The sequence below is a fragment of the Nilaparvata lugens genome, chromosome X, assembly GCF_014356525.2.
Source record: "Nilaparvata lugens isolate BPH chromosome X, ASM1435652v1, whole genome shotgun sequence".
NCBI classification, from domain to species: Eukaryota; Metazoa; Arthropoda; class Insecta; order Hemiptera; family Delphacidae; genus Nilaparvata; species Nilaparvata lugens.
In genome coordinates this window covers 63,702,384-63,726,300 of record NC_052518.1, presented here as the reverse complement: position 1 = coordinate 63,726,300, position 23,917 = coordinate 63,702,384, and the positions used below count along the sequence as shown (strand labels likewise).

Sequence of the window (23,917 nt, the reverse complement as noted above, 5' to 3'; positions counted from 1 at the left end):
TTGACTAATATAATAAGGCAAAGTAGGAGCCCTAAGACATATTCGATATGCATTATCCTAATGTATATTAGCCGTTATATATTATAATTATCTTATATCTACACATTATATACATAATAAAATATATTATACATTATATCTATATAATATTACATATCATGTCAAAGTAAAATAGCACTGATTCACTCACCATGAACAAAACTAAAATAAAATCTACCTACTGGACAAAATAATTAAAAATTTGACAAATGTGCTCATGCACTTGTCCTTCTAGAGGCGCACTAGGACCAGATTAGAAAAAAATTAAAACATATGAACAATAGGTCTAAACAGTATGCGTTTTTTTCAACTCTTTCAAGAACTAATCAACAGAAAATGTAACATTTTGCGCAGAGGTTCAGCTGGGGTCTGGAAATTCAAAATTACTATGACTTCAATATTACAAGATTGGCAATTTTCCAGCGTTCACTAGCGTTTTTTCAGCTTTTCTATAATTAAGAGAAAATGCTTAAATTTAGTACAAAAGTTAAGCTGAATCATGAAGAAATATTGTATTGTAAGGGCTTAGAAGATGCCCAAAGTCGGCGTTTTATCAGCTTTTTCAAATAAAATGAGCAGAAAATTTTTCAATTTTATACAAATTTTCACATAGGAAGAAATAACATGACAAACTTTGAGCAACAATGAATTGGGTGGCGCCAATGATACCTCTGCCATTGAGCAGATAATACAGCACTCAGCTGGGGGACTCTTAGCCTTTGCATGTTAGATAACACTATAGAAATATAAAATGTATTGAAGATTGGTGTGTGATCACATTGTGTGCGTATTATGTGCAAGTACACGCTTTGTTATGAATGAACAGGCAAATACTATGACTTCATAGTACTTGCGTAAGGACGAACTGAGCAAAACTATCGAGGAAGCCACACCCAGTTGGCTGCAGGCTCTCATGGAGCTAACAGTGCACACCTCCTTTGGCAAGCACGACCCCTAGAAGGACGATATCACACTTGTCCTCCTGCCCTTCCAGATATTCAAGATTATGCCCATATCCACCGAAGAGGAAAAAGGTTCACCGACACTTATTGGATTTTGGGTCCGAGCAATGGGAAACACTCACATTAAAATGTCCACTTGTTGGTTGCGTTTAGTATGAGAAGCTACATGCCAGGCACAATGTGTTCCAATGAAACTTTTCAAATTGTGTTTTTTGGCTCATGCTTGAATCGGCGTACACTTGCACATTTACGCATCCAATGTGATCGCACTAGACTGCCGACACACAAACGGAGAAAACCTGCCAAAGAGAGAAAATATGACAATTCCTGGTCACTGACTATGAAGAATAGGAACAAGTAACAAATTTAATAAGTAAGTGACCACACCTTTACGTTATCCATATCATAACAATTTGTTCAATGAATATAGCGAGCTTTAATGTAATAAGCTTTCATCATTGGTTAATAATCACTCCTGAATAATGCACAGATTTGTTATGATATAACATGGTCTTACTATGCTAACTTATTTACAGTGTGTTTATCAGCCATAAAGAAACCTTATTTTAGAGTTGGAAATAGATAGCCTATGATAATGAAAATAAAATATAAGTTACCGGTACCTACTGGATAAGGCTGAATATTGAAATCTTTTGCTGAGTAAGCTAACAATATAATTATTTAAAACATATTTTAGTCTATAATAAAAACTATTGGAAATATGTTGGGCTCTTTTACTCAATATAATCCAAACCATAAAAGTTTCCAATTTCATAACATTCTTGTTATAGGTACTTCAAGTAGAAGTAGAATTTATATTCCAATAATAAGCTCTATAAGAAAAATAAATACTTATTATATTATATGATGACAAAAAACTTACAAATTTACTTTCGCCTTACTTTCTAATAAGACTTATTTGTGTATTTCATCTGAAAAGTTATGAAATCAAATAAAGTTAGATTGCCATACTACAAGATTTCAAATGGGGAGTCTGAGTTCCTCTCTGGAAATCAAGGTGTATTGTAATAAAAATAAAAAAACAATCTGTAGGCCTAGTTCTTAAAACTTTCAGCAACTCAACTATAATCTTTATTTCATGACAATAAATTATTAGACTACGTGTTTTGAAATTTAACGTGATTATAACTCAAGTACAAATAACCTACAAATTTGTTGACTAATAAATAGGAATTTTGTGAGAACTCAATGATTGCTGCCCTTAAAATTAATGATAGATGTTGAAATATGTATCGGGAAAATAAAATAACAAGCCACTATTCTAAAAAGTAATTAACAGTAGAATTATCAACGTTTATTCACGAAAAATTCCACTCGACATAGGGATTTCAATGTAAACACGGGTTGAAGTGTACGCTTTTGAACAGCTGATCACCTGAGTGTTCTAGCCTTGTAGTTCCGTAAGCAACGGATGACGTACCTTTGTTTACAATGTCGTCCGAGTGGTTTGTCGTCCGAGTGGGTACCCACCAAGCTTAAGTTTATTAATAGCCTGTTACTTCAAAACTTCAAAATTCTTTTCACTGTTGAGACAATCCAAATCTAATTTAATACTCTCTTTTGCAAGCTCAGGTCTGACATAAATAGATACTCCCCCATGTATGAATTGTTTTCTACAATAACTATTGACTAAAACATAATCATCTAATTTATGATAAATTATATCTTATTCCTTGCACCAATGCTCACTCAGACAAAGAGTGTGACAATTGTTTTTATTCCCATATTCATTCAAAACTACATGTTTATTGTTTATACCTTGAACATTTAGATATCCTACATTAAATTCTGAGGTAATAGACATTTCAATAGGCTTACGTAAGTTAATTGTCCTGGGATTAATACAGATATTACTAGTGGACCGTGTTATTTTAGTTTGATTACCTACGGTCTCATTTAAAGATTGTGCATTACAATTAGTAACAAAAGTTTCATTTTTCTTATAATTAGGTGAACTACTCGTAATAGCAATAGATGAACAATCTATACATCTAAAAAATAATTGTTGTCATTTCCCTTTTGACCTAATGTAATAGTGTTTTTGGTTGACTCTAAAGTGGCATTGATTCGAGTTACAGTATTCAGTATCATGTCAACAATATGTTTTTTACCAATTCTGTTAAGATTAAGACCATGAGACGTGTGGAATCTTGCTCCCAGTGAACTTAAATCCGTAAAAACAACGTTTGAGAAGCGTTTGCTTATGTTTTTAACTGTTCATTGGTTTTATGTACTTCCACATTTACACATGACCACTGGGGTAGATCACAGAGAAGAGGATGACTCATCCCTTCTCTGTGGGTAGATCATAACGGTGTGGTACGGAGAACACTAATACGTTAGTATGTCGCAGTTCCAAAAGTCTCTTTTTGAACGATCTAATAAAATTATTTGATGCTACGTCATTAGTTCCAGCAATAAGAACCACAAGATCTTTCTCACACATATCAGAACACATATTATTGCACTCCTCCGTCACTGCATCAAACTTGGCACCCGGCTTCATCATATTTAGAAAGTCATGATCACTCTCTGAAGAGACACCCTTGGCAACCTGTCTTCCCTGACTGTCCGAAAAACACCTAATCTTCACTCGGTGTTTCGTGTTATTACTGTCGGTCTTATTATTTCTATGTATGTCTCGTGAGTCATTATTATTTGATTGTAAGTCCTTTCCTTGCACCAGTTGTGTATTATTACTTTTTAAATTCGCCCACTGGAGTCGGTCCTCACTTCGTCGCTGCGTCAAAACATCACATGATGCCGAATTCACTAGCACCTCGTATTTATTCTTCCATCGGCTGGCTTCATCTCTGGACATTTCTATTTCACTCCGTAAGACACAGTTGTCAACCTCCAAAGTTTCCACAGTAACGGCCATAGATTTAAGTTGATCTTTGATAGCCAGATGTTCGTTCTTAAAATTTAGCGCCATTGAACTGGACTCAGCTTTTTGAGATTTCACTTGATTCTCGAGTATTTCAATTTGAATCTTCAATTCTTGTGAGAAGGCAATTAAATCATCTCGTTGCTGAAGAAGCTCGACTGTACGCATACTATCTGAAGAATCAGTTGAGACAGTCCTTGTGGTCGGCGTATTTACACCCATATCACAAGTCATAGGTGATGAAAGTGAACTTCTGTTATTTCTATGAGTTTTTGGAGATTTTGAAATAAATTCTGAAGCTAATTCACTCCTTGAATTGTCACTCGCAGGATCCAAATCTGGAGCCGGATGATTGTGCTGTCCGATTGTATCTAATACTTTATTTATGCCCGAATTTGTCTTCAAATTTACCGGACAGCCAATGCTGAGACATCTCCACGAGATTCTACCATCAACCATAATGCGATCCCTTTTGAAATTAAATCCATCAACCTCAATAGCGACATTCCCTCTCGTCCTCGCTGTAAATTTTCTTATTAAAGGAGTCATAATTAAAGCTCAGTTCGAGCACAGTTCAGCGCGGCGTCACTCAGTTCAAGGAATATAAAGATGAAGTCAGTTTTCACTGGGAATTAGAGATTCATAAGGGAAAAGGATAAGGAAGCGTCTTGAGGGCAATCAAAACAAAAGCGGAGAAGGAAGCCCCTGAGTCAGGATATGATTGTGCGAATATAGGTAATAGAATAAAGTCTTCTTGATTTAAACTACGCGCTTTTGAAGTACTATGGCTACGAGTAAACAAACAAGTTGAACAGCTGTGAAGCGCTCGGTCTATTGACAGATAGTGATAACACTTTCTCTCTCTTACCGTTATCAGCTAATCGACGTCACAATTCAATAGGCCTACTGGCTCTAGCAGACGACAGATAGATTCAGTACGGTAGTTGCTTATTGTTATTAGCAATCGCAGGCAAAAACCGGCAGTCAGAAATGGCCGAAAATCTGTCAAGACCGTGTAAAAAGTTCGTAAGCTTCACTTGAATATCAGTATCTATACTTACAGTTAACCTTACGTGGATATTATCAGCAGGTACACCAAAACTTTATAATTCACATAGAACCAACCACTTAAGGTAATTCCAGGAGAGATGCCCCACCGGGAGAGTTGCCCCACTTGCTGTAGTTCTCAAACATAATGAGAGAGGGCTCTTCTAGTACATTCATTCTGTCAGTTGAACTCCAGTCAACAATAGAGAGAAGTTACAAACGTTTTCTTTTGTTATTTTTGTCTGTAAAAATCAAAATCCATTTAAGTAGTCTATTGTGTTTTCTTCCTTCGTTATAAGATAAGGTGTTATATTTGAGGCTGATAATAACGTTTCCAAGAGGATATTGAAATGTAGTTGGTGAGAACTTGTTGTGAGTCGTTTATAGTTGATCTGTATGTAGTAGGCGGCCATCTTATTTCCTTTGTAGATCGACATGGTGCTGGGGCATCTCTCCCCTGTCAAAAGGATAGATGCCTCATGGAATTCTGGGAGAGATGCCCCAAGCAAACTGTATGGGTGAATTGCCCCACAATTTCAAACTGCAATTAAATATGAATTAAATTCAATGTGATAGTTCAAATGAATATAAAAACTGGTTTTAGGCATTCAATATATGATTCCATCATATATATTTAGTATTCAATTATTTGAAATTTTATAATGCAACTTAATGATTTACTTATGATTCACTTATATCAATCATGTAATTTTTTACTCAATAATACATTTCTTATTTCATTTCTGTTAAAACAATAAAACATTAAGAATTTGAAATTACATTCTCTCAGATTACCTCAATATTAATGAATGGGGCATCTCTCCCAAACAGAAAGGGCATCTCACCCGGACACATGGGAGAGATGGCCAAATGTATTAGTGTTATAAATGGAATTATTTAAAAACAGTATGATTTCCAACATGGAATGTTTCCAACAGATGTTGATGACAAATGATAACCATGTTCAATCACCAAATACTATTTCCCTCTGGATGTCCCAGTAGTTTTTATGACGTCATTTCCTTAGGTGGGGCATCTCTCCTGGAATTACCTTACTAATTCTTTAACTTCTACCACTTATAAATTCATGAAAATATGGAGTAACAAATTTGAGCAATAACATATATCCATAAACGCTTCATTTGTTTATTGACTTGGATAAACAACATTATATGATAATCCTATTGCTATATCAGATAGAGAATTTTCCATTATTAAACCTGCAAACTTAAAGCTGCGTTTACACCAAAGTTATTAACAAAATGTTAATAACTTAATCCTTATTGATTCTATTAGATTGAACATAACTTATCATACACATGATGAACATATATATATATATATATATATATATATGTGTGTGTTTGTCAAGTTCGATTCAATCGAATAGAATCTACAAGGATTAAGTTATTAACATTTTGTTAATAACTTTGGTATAAACGCAGCTTCAGTCATGTAGACATAATGCACAATGGTACTGAATCAACAATATTCATATAAAACATGAAAATACTATTTACATATAAAAGGCCTTATACATCTATAACTATGATACAATAAAAAATACCTAGCCTATTAAAACTACAACTCCTCCTGGTGGTCGATCATGTGCATTCCTCATCAAGATCAAATGTAATTGTGTGAGGTGTTGTGGGAGAAGGAGGAGCAGACATCGTAGATGTTCTACAGTAGTTGTGGTGTGGGGTTGTAGTTGAGGTTGAGGGAGAGGGAATGTGGGATGTTAAAGGATGATTGATTGTGGAGAAAGTTGAGGGGATTGCAGGTGAGGAGCTTATAAGATGGTTGAACCCTCCAGTGTCAGCTTTGAATAGTACATTTAATATTTCTCTTTTCACATAAGGAAGAATGCGTTCATCATATTTTCTCATTTCATTTGCAACGTGCAGTGCAAATGAATTGAAAGCATCTTCAATAGGAACATTACTGCTTGATTTTTTCAATATTTGAAATGCCTCCAAAAACATTTCATTCTGGGGGTCTGATGAACGTTTTCTTTTTCTTTTTTGAGCTCCTTCTTCATCCATAGAATGAGACTCTTCAGTAGGCCTAATTTCAGGAGCTGGCTCTCCTACATCCAGTCTCTGAGATGCAGCTCCTTCTTCTGGATTGTCATCCTGTAAAAACAATATTACAGTAATGTATTAATACAGCGATATATATATTTTTTAAATTTCAGTTACCATCTTCAAGTGGAGAATGGGAATCGATATCAAAGGAGTTTGAAGAAAAATGGAATTTCCCCCATGTACTGGGGGCAATGGACGGGAAACATGTCCAGCTACAAGCACCATGGAACAGTGGCACTGAATACTACAATTACAAACATTTTTTTAGTATTGTGCTATTTGCCTTGGTTGATGCCAATTAAAATTTTCTGTATGTAAATGTTGGCAGTCCTGGAAGATTCTCAGATGGGTGTTTTTAAAAATACTGAGCTGTATAGAAAACTAGAAAATAGGACACTTAATATCCCCAGTCCAAAACCATTACAAATTCCTTACAGAATAGAAGTTCCTTACTTCATCTTGGGTGATCAAGCTTTTGAACTTAATGACTACACTATGACACCATTTAGAGGAACTCCACATGCAGGTTCAATTGAACGAATATTCAATTATAGATTGTCCAGGGCACGCAGGGTAGTCGAAAATACCTTTGGAGTAGTCAGTTCAAAGTTTGAGTTTTTGTTGAAGCCCATACGACTTCAACCAGAAAAGGCCAAGATTGTAGTTTTACCTGTTGCATATTTACACAACTACCTATGAAAACAAACATCTTCAAATCAATTGTACATGCCCAGTGGAATGGTAGGTAGAGAGGAAAGTGGAGAGTTAATCCCAGGAGCATGGAGACAAGGACAAATATCTGGTAGCTTGATACCACTTGGATATACACCAAGAAGATTGGGCATTGCATCTAAAAACATTCAATTACATTTAGCTCAACACTTTTCTACAAATGGCTCAATCCCATGGCAAAACAACTATTCGTAATAAATATTGCACAATAGCACTAATACTTAAGTAGTATGAGTACATATACTTGCTAAATATAAGTAAGTAGGCTACTTGTTCAATATATTTGGATTTTTGTTAGATTTTGGATTTTACTAATAAGTTGAATTATTTTATAAATGATAGATTATTACAATACCATTCTTAATGATATCATTCCAATGATACCATTATTTATTCTTATGAATTAGGTACTGACAACCAACATTTGGACTCACTTTCCTCTATAGGGCTAGGCTATATACCTACTAAAATTATTATTGAACAACAATAAAATTTATCAAGTAGCTTACCCATTTTTGATTTTATCAAAACACAACTAGTTTTATTAGAGCCATTTTCAAGTGGCACTAGTTGTATTTCGATAAATAATAAAAATGGTTGAATTTATTAACAAGTTATTTAATTGTTGAATTTTACTGTGTTCCAACATATCGACTAATTTAATGAAAATTAGTCCATGATTTATTACTGCATCCGAACCACAAATGAAATAAGCAAATCTTACTTTACTTTCCAACGTGTCCATTGCATCTTTTGGAATGCTCTTGTCACCAAGAAACTGCTTGAAAAGATTGTATGCAAACCACTTGCTTTTGTAAACGTCATCTCCACCTGTAAATTTGAAAGATTAATGAAAATTATGTTTTATATGAGCTTTATAGTTTTTAATAATTTAATCAAATGTTATTGTAGTGCTGTGATTTTGTTGATATAAATGGAAAGAAATTAAGTGAAAAGACAAATAAAGATGAATTATTGTCCAGTTGCTGGGTATTTGGCTCAGTCTTTTTTAGAAAATATAATAATAAAATGTATCATTATGAAAAAAATGTGATGTCAGATTTTTAACACAATTAACTGTAAAATAAGTTTATATGAATTAAATTTTAATGTTGTTTTGGACAAACATTCTACATTTATATTATTTCCCTTGATTATACTTTGGATAAGAAATGTGAATTAAAGTTGTGAGTCTTTATATTCATGCATATTCATTAAATATTTCCTTGCATAAGGACAAAAGTTCATGTTGTATCACATTTTTATCAGTTTCAGAATTATGGTACTTGAAAAAGTGAGTATGAAGTTGATGATTTTTTTCCTTCTCTGCATGAATGATGAAAAAATGGAAGAGTGGAGTGAAAGAGTGGAATATTTCGTCTGAATTTAAGTTCCCCTGCTGAAACGAAGCCCCACTGGTATTTGTTGGCTGTTAATTAAGATGTACAATATAGTGTACTTTATGTAAAATTAAATGAAACAGTTTCCAGACCTTTAGCTAAAGTACATTTTTAAGATATGTGATGAAATACGCAAAACTTGGTCCTGAAGAACAAGTTCCCAAGGTTTGAAGCAGATTTACCATAATAAATGTACAATAAACACAAAATTTTTTTTTAAAGAACTTGTAGAAATTTCAATTTAAAAGAGAAAGATGTGAAATATGCCTATAATAGACAAACGGAATCCTTAACTACAAACAAATCGCATGAAAAGAGCTTAAGATTTTGTCTTTTTTTTATGCATTTTGTATGTAATTAAGGATTATTTTTTTAAAGGTTGAGTTTGTCTATTATAGACTTATTTTACATATTTCTCTTTGAAATTAAATGTTTCTACAAGTTCTGTAAAAAATATGTTGTGCTTATTGTACATTTTACATAGAAAATCTGCTTCAAACCTTAAAAATCTTGTTTTTCGGGACCAAGTTTCGCCTAAATATCTTAAAAATTACTGTAGCTACAAGTCTGGAAACGGTTTTATCAAATGTTTCAGTTTATTTTACATAAAGTACAGTGAATTGCACACCTTAATTAACAGTCAACAAATATCCATAGGGCTTTGTTTCAGCAGGGAAACTGAAATTCAGACGAAATCTTTCACTCTGTACAACTTGGTAAATAAGTATTTTTGGACCTATGTTAATTAAAACTTTTTTCATCTTTTGATGTGAGGAATCACGCCCTGATTATGGGCACTTTTTTCAGAACACCCTGTTTAAACTAATAAGACATGATCTTTACAGTGCATCAAAATTACTTCAAATATAAGCCCAAAATCGGCGTTTTATCAGAGATTTTCTGTGTTCCAAACACCTTTTTGGAGATCAAATCACAAAAAACCATATTGGTATACTTAATACTTGATACTTGATGTCTTCGTCCTTGACTGGGGGTACCAGACAGACTGTGTCAAAGGTTTTAAAATATTTTAAAATAGTGGCTCCTCAGCCAGCTCAGTCAATGAATAAATTGGTCTATTCATTAATGCCTGTCTGATGAGAGAGCAGAATCTAGTGCAAGGTTTATTTCTCACTTCAATTGGGAGTCTGTTATAAAATCTTAGTGCAGCTGATGGAAAACTTCTCTGCGTGCTGGCCAACCGGCTGTGAGAAACTTCCAGGTTGGTAGCATGGCAAGTGTTGTGGCTGTGAATTCCGTTTCTTCTCACCAACTTATGCTGATTGTCCCTGACATAGATCAAGGAGGACAGAACATACTGACTGTATATGGTGAGAATTTTCAGTTCCTTGAAAAGTGGCCTACAATGATCTGTATGTCCTGCAAAAGAGATGATTCTGGTGGCCTTCTTTTGCAGTAGTAGCACATCGTGACAAGAAGGTGCATGTCCCCACAGCAGTAGACCATATCCGATGTGACTGTGAAACAGGGAATGGTAAGCTGATAACAGGTAGTCTCTGCAGACAATATGTCTCAGCTTCCTAAGCAGGTATATCACCATGGACAATCTCATGCAGACTTCTGTCACATGGCAGCTCCATCGCAACCTGCTGTCTATCCAGAAGCCCAGGAACTTTACAGGCTCTGCCTCCAATGTTGTCCTCTTTAGGGAACAGACCAGTCGTTTTCTCGTCATTTAGCATCAGCTTGTTTGCTGCAAACCAGGTCCTGGTGACATTTAGTTGGAGAACTGATCTTTCCACCGCTTCTTCCACAGTTTTACCTCTAGCAGTCAATGTGGTATCATCTGCAAAGAGTATGGAGCTCTCATTGTTTGGGAAGTCATCCATAAGCAGGATGAATAGCAGGGGACCCATGCATGCTTATACTGCATGTTTAGGTAGGTAGTTAAGAAAATGTTGAATAATAGGGGTTTAAATTTATGTTAGTAATAAAAAGTCTACCTTATTCAATTTCCAAATCTGAAAAGCAATATAATGCCACAATCAAGATTTCAATTAATTGAAAAATTAGAGTAAAAGTGAATAACATTACCAGAACCGGTTACCAAGCTGCTTTTATGACAGCTATTCTCTCTTCTGTATGACCCCAATAGCGATGAAATTTTTTTCTTCACATCTTTAATTGAGGTTCTTGAAATTTCAGATAACTCTTTCCACGCATCCTCCCGCAAATTTCTGTTCATGTACTTGGGATTTTTAGTGTCCCACAGAATAGGCAGTCTTCTGTACCCATCAATTAAATCAAATACTGCATTATTGTCCATTTTCAACTCTGCTAATAGGTACACAATGATAAATTACAATAAAATTCTCTAAACGATTAGCCTAAAAATCTAAAAAACTTAAAAATATTAATCGAAAAATCACTCAAACTCTAATTCAATCATTCAATGAATCTAAATTCATTCTAAAATCTAACCTTTTAGAACTAATAAGGTTGAAGACGAAGATGGCGTCTGCTTTGTTTACGTTTTGCCTCACCCGTATGGCAAAATCGCGTCCACACGTACATTCAATGCTCGCCCGAGGCGCCTTTGAGCACGCCAAAATACCGACAGGGTTCCGGCACAGAGAAGAGATCTTCTTCTCTGTGGTTCCGGTTCGTTCACATGCCTCAGCGAACAGTGTCCAGACGTGCGAATGCAAGCCCATACACGTATGCTCACCCGAGGCAAACGTACGTGTGTACACCGTTTAAAACTAATGATCACAAATTCCATTCCAAAAAAAGTTTAGTAAGGAACACTAAGTAAGTATAGAAAGGAACACTAATATACTTCATCTAGAATAGTCTGCCAAAAATTGAATGTCCATCACGAATGTTATTTTTTGTTAAATATACAGAAATATATTCATGTAAATGAATAAATATTGTATTGCAAAACTTATCTACTATTATATTTATCCCATTAACAAATATTAAGTTCAGTGTCACAGTATTGATACTATATCAAATATAATTTCCATCTAGCTGTTAACCCTGTAGTCAATGTCTGCAGTAGCAGAAGTCTTCGGGGTGATGTACAGCATTTATTTAGGATTTTCATTAAATAATAGTTATATATCAAATATCATTCATAGGTAGTCATATTATTTCTACTGAATTTCCATTCTCTGTTTATCAATCATTTTTGACATAATTTTACCAATAATCTATTCAGAGGATCAGGTTATTCATTGTGCATGAATTTATTCTGATATTACAGATAGCCTCAGTACCTATCTAGTTATAGCATTTTAGAGAACAAATAATAAACATATAGGATGATTTTTTTTTATTTATTTATTGTATAAAATACTATAATCATAATACAATTATGACATTGGAGGAAAAACTAGGCTAAGCCTGTACTATTTCTCTCCAAAAATTTTGATAAAATGTTAATGTTGTCCAAAAGATAAGGTTATATAGTCACACACTGCTTCGACACTTGATTTTCGGTCCAGAAATGATGATTTAAAATTTTGAATTTTGAAGGTTGATTTTATACTCTAAATGAATCACAATAAATTAAAACTTTAGAAATATTGCACTTATTTAAAAAATTTGAATACAAAATCAAAAACCTACACACTATTTGTTATTCACAGCTCTAAAAAAAATTCTCAAACTGAATAAACAGTAATTGAATGAGAAAAGGCTTTGTTTCAAGTGGAGCCTTTGGCATTTGTCTGTCTGTTTTTGCAACAATTATGCCTAAACCAAGGCCGAGCTATAGAAGTATAATTGAAATGTATCAACATTATAGCTCGGCCAAGCCTTGTTTGATTATAATGAATTATTAATTCATAATGAATTTTGAATAGCCTCTCATTTTTCATAGGGGAGCTGATTCACTCATTTATTCTGTAAAACCTTTTTTTAGTAAAGCTTTTAAATCAAATTTGACAACTTCTGATGGGAATGACATCTTCAATGAATCAATTCATAGTAGCCAAATACTTTTTTGTGAATCTGCAATAATTGTGCTGTTTTTTTATTTATATTACAATTTTTTAAATGTATACTGTACCATGCAGAATCGAAACATGTTCAATAATTTTGAAGTAAGGTAAGTCAAGATTTCAGTACAAACTACACCTATGTTCCTGATTGAATAACACATATGCCCAGTTGCACAGAAGTATGTTGAATTTTAAACATGATAATTATGAAGTGGCTGTAGTTGATTGGACTAGATGCTGGCTTTATGATTCAGAGGCTCAGGTTCAAATCCATTGAGGACATAAACACAGGTTTGTAATCCCATCGACAAAACAAAATTACCTACATGGGTGATTTACTCCAGTCCAGTATCAGCCAGTGCATGTTTTGAACATTATCAGATTTTATTTGACCGACTTGGTAAATCCTAGCATAAATAACACTCAAAAAATTTCGTCAGAGTTGAAAACATATTTTATGTTTTGGTGAGTCCCTTTTTTTCTTTTATCCTACATCATAATTCAAACATAAATCGTATTATCATCACAAAGCATTCAACTAGATTGAAAAAAATCATATGGCTTTTGTCAACATTACTGTATTAATTCATCAATGCTTAAGGTTCGTACCCACTAGAACGTATCATACCATGACCGTGCCCGTACCGACACATGCAAAAAAATATTATTTGCATCATTTGATATGTAATACACCCATTAGACCATTCCGTCACCGGCCAAGCACGGAGCGTGCCATGCACGTCCAGGTCAACATTTGTCGGCCAGTATATTAGTCTGTGACGAAATGCTCCTTACATGGTATGTGACGCCTGCAAAAACCCCATTGTAACCGCGCTTGCGCCGCGTTGGTAACCAGTGTAGACACCATTGTGGTAAAGTACCTAGTTAGTTGCTACTTGCTAATACGAAATACGAAAAAAACTTTTCTTCATCATCCATTAGGTGCCTATATAATGTCCAATACTCCCCCTCAGTTTTCCGTTTTCTTAGAGATTCGTGAATCCAATAGTGCCTCTGAGTTCCTCTATTTTCCTCTTCCTCGTCCAAAATAATCGCAACCATTGCCAATTCTGTTAATGATAATTGCCTAATAGCCATATTTAAAAATAATTATGTGAACACTGATTAGAACACTATTTCACAACACCGCAAAATATGTACATCTGTTCACCACTACATCCTCTTGCTAACTGACGTGTTCCCAACAACTTCTGACCAGGCATCATACGCGTATGTATCATATGCGTACCATACCTTACATACCTTACCATACCGTACCATACCATACCTTACGCATACCATACATTACCATACATGTAATGTACTGGCATAGAATGCTGTTGATCCGTTGTAGTGGGCATAGTTGTTATTTTAAGTGTCTGACATGGTCTGTGTCTGGTACGTTCTAGTGGGTACGAACCTTTATGGTCTATTTTGAATCCTTTAGTTATTGTAACGTAAAGTAGAAATATCCTGGGAATATTATTTCTTAGTTGGCACCTAGGGCTTATAAGGAAGCTTCCAATCACTGCAATCCATAGGGTAGCCTACAGTAGTTTTCCACAAATTGTTATCAGTGAGAAGTCAGTGGTATTTGAGTTTTATAAGTATATAAATAATAACATTGTTATTATCAGTTTTGTCCAAATACTCATTTTCAACTAGAGCCATTGATAATAACTTAATCATTCGTAAATAATGATGAGAAAATGCAAAACTACATATTATAAGAACGGGAAAATAAAACAAAAATTATAGATCGCTAATATTACCATATATTCTGTTAGATGGGAAATAATAATAAATTAACTGTTATCAAAATATTTCGTGAAACTGTTTCTCATTCGTTTTGCAACTTAAGTATAGGTACCTAACTATACTCTATACTCCTATATTTAATATAAGATAATAAATAACTACATATTATAAGAACGGGAAAATAAAACAAAAATTATAGATCGCTAATATTACCGTATATTCTATTAGATGGGAAATAATAATAAATTAACTGTGCCGTGCTACCAATTTTTCCTTAATCGGCTGGATAGCATTTAACACCTATTAACCTAAGGATAGTTGTCGGCTCCAATGTAATAGATTCTTGATAAACTATGAATGGATCTATCGCCTATGAATGAGAAATCCAGTTTTCAGAGCAAATGAACTTATAATCTCCAGATGAATTTTTGAAAAATATTATACAAATAGACAAAGAATTATATCTTATAAGCCTAAGTTCTAGAGTTACTACGAACTAAAATACTTATCTAGTTTACAGTTGAAAAAACAGTGGCTATTGGCTTGTATACACACAAAACAAATATATAAACAAAATAGAACACTATAAACTGTTTAAAACTCAATTTAAAACATTAATAAATTCACTTAAATGAAAATTATTCAGAGAGTAAAAATTTACAACACACAACAGCCAGCCATCTTCCTAGAGAGAAAGAACAGGAAAAACCTAAGTTACAAGTCACAGAGCAAAGCCTTGTTCAGTGTCGATTTTACAGACACGTCACCAAAAAAATTATAAATTACAAGTTTAGAATTCACATTTTATATTTGTTCTCAATAACTTTATTTTGAAACTATTATTTCAAACTTTCATATATCATCTCTATTTAACTAAACCATTTATCTTTTTAATTCTGTCAACCCTGCCTCGGTGACACCATGGAACAATGCAACAATCATTTACGATAATAAATTCTCCGTCAAAAAGTTTGTCCATCTATCGATGACTCTGATATTTACTATAAAGTTCCATAGATGTCGAATTGAAGATTCGATTCCAATGTGAGAAAAAAAATGTAATATTACAAATACCCCCCTCTTGACATAAAAAAAATTTTACTGTTTGAAAATTTAAAGAAAAAAAAATTACATTGACCCTAATGAAAATTTCGAATTGTAAATTCGAGAACAGTAACAATTTTTTTTTATAAAAACATTACATGTCAACTATAATTGGAAATTATTATAAAAATTCATCAATAGCATTTGTTATATGTTTCCAAACAATATTTCAAAGTATAGAATATCAAAATTACTTTTGATTTAGCTTTATAATTTAAAGGAAAATATCTCAACAGAAAGTTTAATATGTAAAGAATAGTTTTTTGAAATTGCACATAAATTTAATAGATAGATAATTTAATTTTTTATTGCATAAAAGAATTAGTATGTTGAATGAAAAATGTATTATTATTATTTATTTATTTATTTTTTTTTTTTTTTTTTTATGAATTGATGAATTGTTACATTTAATTTTCACATAAAATTTCAATAAATCAAAAAATGTTCATTTCTTTCACTATTGACGCGGTTGATTTTATCAATGCACATTTTGGAAAACAGTCCGTTAAGGCAATCAGTATGATTTTCAGTTAAGTGTGACTCCAGTGTGATGACATCAGTGTTGGGCTGATCTGGATACACGTAGTGTTGGGCTGATACTTGTAGTCGACTGATGCATATCAAACTCGATACAGGTGACATCTCAGTTAGCATTGCCTCATGCTTGTAGTAGACGGCTGCATACCAAACTCGATACAGGTAACATCTCGGTTAGCATTGCTTCATGCTTGTAGTAGACGGCTGCATACCAAACTCGATTCAGAGTCACGTAAATTTTGTATCATATTTGTAATTATACATGGTACATTTCAGGCTTGAAATGACAATGTAATTCGTTTTTTGGAAAAGAGATAGACGCTGCATACAGGATTAATTTAGGTAAGGTTTGGTTTTTTGATACTTTCAGTTTTCAAGGTTTAGAGTTCTGCATACAGGAATAATTTAGGAGAGAATTTTTTGAATCAATTCTTTCATGATACTGTGACTGTTATTCTGAATTCAAAGTTGCGAATGTGAACATGGATGACAATTACCTCCAGGTAATGTAGTAGTGTTGAAGTTTGAGATACAAAGTCAGCAATAAGCGTTGGCATTGCTATTGGCGTTGATATCAGCATTGGCGCAGATTTTGGCATTGGCATCAGCATTGGCGCAGGCATTGGCATTGGCGCAGATTTTGGCATTGGCATCAGCATTGGCGCAGGCATTGATTTTGGCATAGTTATTGGTGTTGATATTGGTGTTGACATTGGCGTAGTTATTAGTGTAGGCATCAGCGTAGATTTTGGCGTAGTTATAGGTGTAGATATCGGCATAGATTTTGGCATAGTTATCAGCACAGGCATCAGCGTAGATATTGGTGTTGGCATCAGCATTGGCGCAGGCATAGGCATTGGCACAGGCATCGGTGTAGATTTTGGCATTGGTATCAGCATTGGCGCAGATATTGGCGTTGGCATCAGCGTAGATTTTGGCGTAGTTATTGGTGTTGATATTGGCGTAATTATTAGTGTAGGCCGCAGCGTAGATTTTGGCGTAGTTATGTCACACTAGTTCGAAAATCACCCAAATGTTCTTAACACTCTTCATGGCGTTCACTTGTTGCTGATTTCGAGATTCACATGATAATTATTTCAATGTTAATGTCTGTGCTGTAACTGTTATCTTAAAATGCTTATAAACTAAGAAGAAAAACTTGATTAGGCTATCAATACAATCTAATACACATGATAATTATTTTTAAGTATATAATCAATATGAAATTGAAATTTGTTAACATCCTATTATACAGTCAGCAATACATAAATTGTGAAATATGGAGATATCAATTACAAATTTTCACTAAAAAAATTTCATTTCCATCTATTCACTGTTCAAATATCAAAATTTAATCCATTTTTCAAAATAGAAATAGAATTTCATAACACTCTGTATCATTATCAAAATTGTAAAAAACATCAGATCATCACAACAAAAATTAATTTCAATATATATTTCAATAATTTCAGACAATTGGTCTTCTATTCACAATCATTTCATAATATATCTGCATTTCATTATCATTTAGTATAACATTTCATTTATAGCATTTATAGCAAGTTCATTTCACATTCATGATTTACCATTCAGGGTTTCAAAATTATTTAGTTTTAATTTTGTGTTCAAAAATTGTATAAAAAGCAAATTATTTAATATTATTAATCATCGTTTGTCGGATACTATGGTTTATTTCGACTTTTCAATGTTCTAAACACAAACTACATTTCATGACAAAACTTTACTATCAATCATTAAACAAGAAATCATTCAAAACATCAATAATATTTTGCTTCAAAGGCAATCAATATTCATAAGTAATCATCATTTTGCATCTATGGCAATCAACATTATTAATCATTATTTTGCATCTATGGCAATCAACATAAGTAATCAACACAAAAAATATTATCTCATTACTGCCTCTCTAAGTCATAACCACTGTTATTCCTTCTTTAGGCAATAATGGGTTTCCATCTCAAAAAACAATCACATACCAGCAAAATTCTAATCAACAAACCCCACTAAAAATTCTACATACACTCCAGCATCCATTTCAAACGATAATCAATCATATCAAAATTTATAGAACAAACAGTTTTAAAATTTGAAAAAGATATCAATCACAAAAAACTTTAGAAAAAATTTTAACCTTTAACTCATTTCAATTGATAATATAACACAACGTTTTTATTCAATGAAAACATTATTATTCAAGTTAACTTTCATTAATACATCACATATATATGGCTACAGAATTCATTAATACTTTCAAATTTTGAAGTTTATTTATTATAACAAAAGAATTTATAATTTAAAGACTGTATAATAAGTACAAACATTTCAAGATTATTATACAAAGATGATCAAGATGAATAATGGGCAAATAAGTTCCCTAAAAAATACAAACAAGAGGAAAAGAAAACTGGGTAAATAAATTTCCTAAAACAATACAAAGAAGATAAAGATTAATTAGAGCCTATCCTACATGTCAGTACTGAACTTTCATGAGGAAGTATATTTAATAAAATATACTTCTATGGAATTTTGTAAATTCCAAGTATGACTCTAATTTGTTATAATTGTGAGCTATCACTCCCACAAAAACAACTGGTGAAGGAAAAAATGTTGACTATTGTGACTGGGTGGATAGTTCCTAGATGTCTGTAAGGCAATGTGATAGCAGCCTCTAGTATCGGACCACAAGAACAAAAGTATGCAAAAGTTTTTTACAAACATTTGATGTTGCAGTCTTAAGGTTTTTATATCGCAAACAAGTAGGTCAGATAATCGAGTCCAGCCATATGTGGTTCACGCCCACACCTCTAAAAGAATCACACCTACTTGTCTACCAAAAATCCAAAGTATTGGACAGCAAAAAAAAAAAAATAAAATGCAAAATGGGTTAAAAGCCCAGAAGAAAACTATAACCTAATTACATATGGCTTATGGCACAATATGCGATGAAAGATGAGAACATGGGACATAATTTGCTCTGAAAAACCTAATTACCTAATATGATACCTGAAAAAAATAGACATGATTAAAATATGTAATACATGATGAAAAAATATACCGCAAGCAAACAATTATTTACACTACAATGGATAGATTTTGGAAAAGTTAAGTTTTATCAACAATTTAAAGATTAGGAAAATAAGCTACTATTTTAACTTCCAAAATTATTTCAGAAAAAAATACAACTTTAAATGACTATGGACAAGATTGGTTAAGATATGCATCATAGAAGAATTTTACTGAACATTACACAAAGACAGGAAAGAATTGAAATTTGAAAAGATTAAGGGCCAAGAAAAATAGGCTACAGGAAAGAAAAAAGACACAATTATGGACTCTTACCATACACTGTGTAGCGATTATGCTATTCTGAATCCCGGCATAACACAGGATTCCTAATCATTGTGTGTTGGGGAATACCCTTTCATCATGTGATTCATTGTCATCATCTTGTAAATAAGCAACTTGAAACAACCTTTGAATACTAATACATCAATGGAAACTTTGTGCTTTGTTTTCTTCAAGAACATGATTTTATTCATGGGTTCATTTGTTTCAACAAAGCCATTTTGCCTACAAAAGTTAGTCATGTTTACTTGAGAATGCATAGCATACACTTTTTCAATTCTCAGTTGAAAGTTGAACTCATCAACTTGACTCAAAGCAAGATTCATTTTGTTTACATTGTTCCTAACCTCTACAGAAACCTGTCTCATGTAATCATTCACTTTGTTTATAGTTTTCCTAACCTTCAATGTAGCAATATTACTTTCATGATAGTTGACTTTCAGTGAAGACAACTCCCTACCTACTTCTTTACTCAATTCTACTATCTCATTAAGGTTGACTTTTTCAACAACAGTAACTAGGCCTACATTGTCAGAAACTTGAATGAGTTGATCCTGTATCTTAACACTACTATTATCCTGCTTCAATTTGTTTTCATCTTCATGATTATCACTCAATGTTTCATGTGCATTTTTCAATAGAAGGTTTATACTAACCTGCTCTAGTCTAATGCTAGCAAATTCTTGCTTCATATCATCAAACCTAGCATTAAACTTAGCATTTTGCTCATCAAACTTAGCATTTTGCTCATCAAACTTAGCATTTTGCTCATCAAATCTAGCATTTAGCTCATCAAACCTAGCATTTTGCTCATCAAACCTAGCATTTTGCTCATCAAACCTAGCATTTTGCTCATCAAACTTTTGTGTTAAGAATGCTATAAGATTCAGATCATTTTTAATGTTTGCCATTTTGTAATATGCACTGATATCTATTCATTAAAACTTGATCTCTCTTGAACCGATTTCCCATTCAGCAGTATACCACTCATAACCTATCAAGATATCTATCCTACCAATAATTTTTTATAACCAGGGATTTCATGGTGTACCATTTGGGACATATTTATTTTGTAATTCAGTCCCACCACAGGGGTAACATTTGCCGTGCTACCAATTTTTCCTTAATCGGCTGGATAGCATTTAACACCTATTAACCTAAGGATAGTTGTCGGCTCCAATGTAATAGATTCTTGATAAACTATGAATGGATCTATCGCCTATGCATGAGAAATCCAGTTTTCAGAGCAAATGAACTTATAATCTTCAGATGAATTTGCAAAAAATTGTACAAATAGACAAAGAATTATATCTTATAAGCCTAAGTTCTAGAGTTACTACGAACTAAAATACTTATCTAGTTTACAGTTGAAAAACAGTGGCTATTGGCTTGTATACACACAAAACAAATATATAAACAAAATAGAACACTATAAATTGTTTAAAACTCAATTTAAAACATTAATAAATTCACTTAAACGAAAATTATTCAGAGAGCAAAAATTTACAACACACAACAGCCAGCCATGTTTCTAGAGAAAAAGAACAGGAAAAACCTAAGTTACAAGTCACAGAGCAAAGCCTTGTTCGGTGTTGATTTTACAGACACGTCACCAAAAAAATTATAAATTACAAGTTTAGAATTCACATTTTATATTTGTTCTCAATAAAACTTTATTTTGAAACTGTTATTTTAAATTTTCATATATATATCATCTCGATTTAAATAAACAATTTATCTATTAATTCTGTTAACCCTGCCTCGGTGACACCATGGAACAATGCAACAATCATTTATGATAAAAAATTCTCAGTCAAAAAGTTTGTCCGTCTATCGATGACTCTGATATTTACTATACAGTTCCATAGATCTCGAATTGAAGATTCGATTCCAATGTGAGAAAAAAATGTAATATTACAACTGTTATCAAAATATTTCGTGAAACTGTTTCTCATTCGTTTTGCAACTTAAGTATAGGTACCTAACTATACTCTATACTCCTATATTTAATATAAGATAATAAATAATTACATATTATAAGAACGGGAAAAATAAAACAATAGCAATGATGAAGGATTTATAGACAATTTTAGCAAATAATATTTTTTATAATACAAATTTAGCATACAATATTTTCATAGTTCACAAAATATGACAATATAAGACAAATTAATGGAATGGAATATGGATACCTATATTGGATCTATGGAAATAAAATATTCATTATAATATTACCGAGACTTATATTTTATTACTTGGCAAATAATGATAATGAATCAACCTAAGCACAATATTCATTGAAACGATCATTTGGCACTAGGCTTAGCCTGCATGAAACATGACCGATGAAAATATAAAAATACTTATGTATGAAAAGAAATATTTTCATCTGGCACATGCAGATTCGTACATCCATAAGCACTGCATGAAACTACCATACTTTGAATATTTTTTTGTTGCTTCAATAAAAAAATATTATCATTTGAAAAAGGTTTTTTTTCTACACAGCGAATACAAATACCCGACTTCTTGCCCGAAATTTCTGGTAGCTACACTAGCGCAGTGGCATCATAGCGGACTTCGCTCTTCTTAATCTTATTCTCTATATCAATGGGAGCAGCTTATCACCTTTTGATCATAGTAAAATGGCTCAACTAAATCGTATGAGGAAGAGGAAACTATACCAGATATGATTGCAACCAATAGTTGAGAACTATAAAACAATTCTTAGATTCAACCATGATATATCACCATTATCCCTACAAAAGAATAAATACAAAAGATAGCTGTACCTGTTATAAAGATAGCCATCACAAAATAGGGAATAGGCATTTAAGAAGATGAGAGTGTAGACAATTATAAGAAGGCTATTGATATTATAAGAATATGCTGAAGATTATTATAGAAATTTTTCACGCTATTATTTCATAATTCTAAACTCAACTAACCTAAAACTCTATTAATAAATAGAAAACAGAGCAGACGACGCAGACACAAGCGGTGCACCCTACTTGCATATTTAGCGCTTCCGTGGGCTATAAAAACAAAGTAAGGCTACAAAAGTGAATCAGCTGATGAAAAATCTTTAAAATACGTGAGCATTTGCACCAGAGTTCAGGAGCATAAGGTAAGAGTATAAGGTAAAGCTTATTCATATAAAAATGAGCAAATGCTTTTGCTTCTACCTTTTGCTCATGAGCAAAACCTTATGCTCCATGCTTTTGCTCATGAGCATTTGCTCTTGTTTTATTCATATGGGCCTTTGTTTCGTCTCCACGATCCTCCTTGCTCTGTCATGGCCACAGTATACATACAGTATGGAAACTTGGCTAGTACCCTGTCGCAAAAATCCGCCATCTTGTTAGGAAGCGTCGCATTGTAATATAGTGAGGTCCACGTTATAATGGCAGTGACGAAAGGTAGGAGAAAAACTTTGCCAGGTCTATTCATTTTGCCACTGAGTGTAAACAGCTGTTACTCAATTCATCCCATTAAATTTGATATAATAATAATAATTATCATTTCCTTGATTAAATAATCAATTTAATGTCAAATTAATCAAGAAAATATATTTTTTCATAATTCGATTCAAAAATTTGCTTTCATAACTGAGATCAGATTTTTATTTTCATACAAACCTAAAATGGCAGCTAATTTAAAAAGCTGTGCTACTCCAATCTGAATTTCAAAGCAACAGAAATTAAGCTATTTGGTAGGTAATTTATTCCAATTTCTTTCAAAGATGATGGATAAATAAAAATCCTATTTTAAATAATTGATTCCAATGGAAATAATTCTGAAATAACCTTTACAATATTATTTATACTTGTACGAGTAGGTCTAACCTATATGTGTAGGCTAACTGAAGCATGGATGAAGTCTAGGATGGTTAGTTATCAACTTTTAAAATGTCATTTCAGGTATTTTAATTTGTGTTTCTCATAGGGTAATGTCTTAAAATTATTTCATTGTTCCAAAAATACATTTTAAATGAATTATATGACTGTGT

The 23,917-nt window shown here is 32.9% G+C and overlaps 1 protein-coding gene and 1 long non-coding RNA gene across 2 annotated transcripts; one reads left to right on the top strand and one right to left on the bottom strand.

The window, feature by feature from the left end:
- The first annotated feature begins 4,208 nt into the window (after positions 1-4,208).
- Positions 4,209-9,020, top strand: LOC120354339. Its single transcript, XR_005572967.1, has 2 exons — positions 4,209-4,999; positions 7,154-9,020. It is a non-coding gene; the product is annotated as an uncharacterized LOC120354339 (long non-coding RNA).
- On the bottom strand, positions 6,462-11,608 carry LOC120354337. The gene is made up of 3 exons (XM_039441335.1): positions 11,231-11,608; positions 8,500-8,606; positions 6,462-7,091 (listed from the first exon to the last, which is right to left on the bottom strand). The coding sequence occupies exons 1-3, from the start codon at positions 11,460-11,462 to the stop codon at positions 6,561-6,563; spliced, it is 870 nt and encodes a 289-aa protein (XP_039297269.1). The 5' UTR covers positions 11,463-11,608; the 3' UTR covers positions 6,462-6,560.
- Between the last annotated feature and the right edge of the window lie 12,309 nt (positions 11,609-23,917).

Bases quoted from the DNA above. Each gene is read 5' to 3' on its own strand.
- LOC120354337 (XM_039441335.1), bottom strand. From the start codon at position 11,462: ATGGACAATAATGCAGTATTTGATTTAATTGATGGGTACAGAAGACTG. The intron at 8,607-11,230 runs GTAATGTTATTC...TCAAATTTACAG, and splicing joins CAGCTTGGTAACCGGTTCTG to GTGGAGATGACGTTTACAAA. The intron at 7,092-8,499 runs GTAAGATTTGCT...TTGTTTTTACAG, and splicing joins TGGACACGTTGGAAAGTAAA to GATGACAATCCAGAAGAAGG.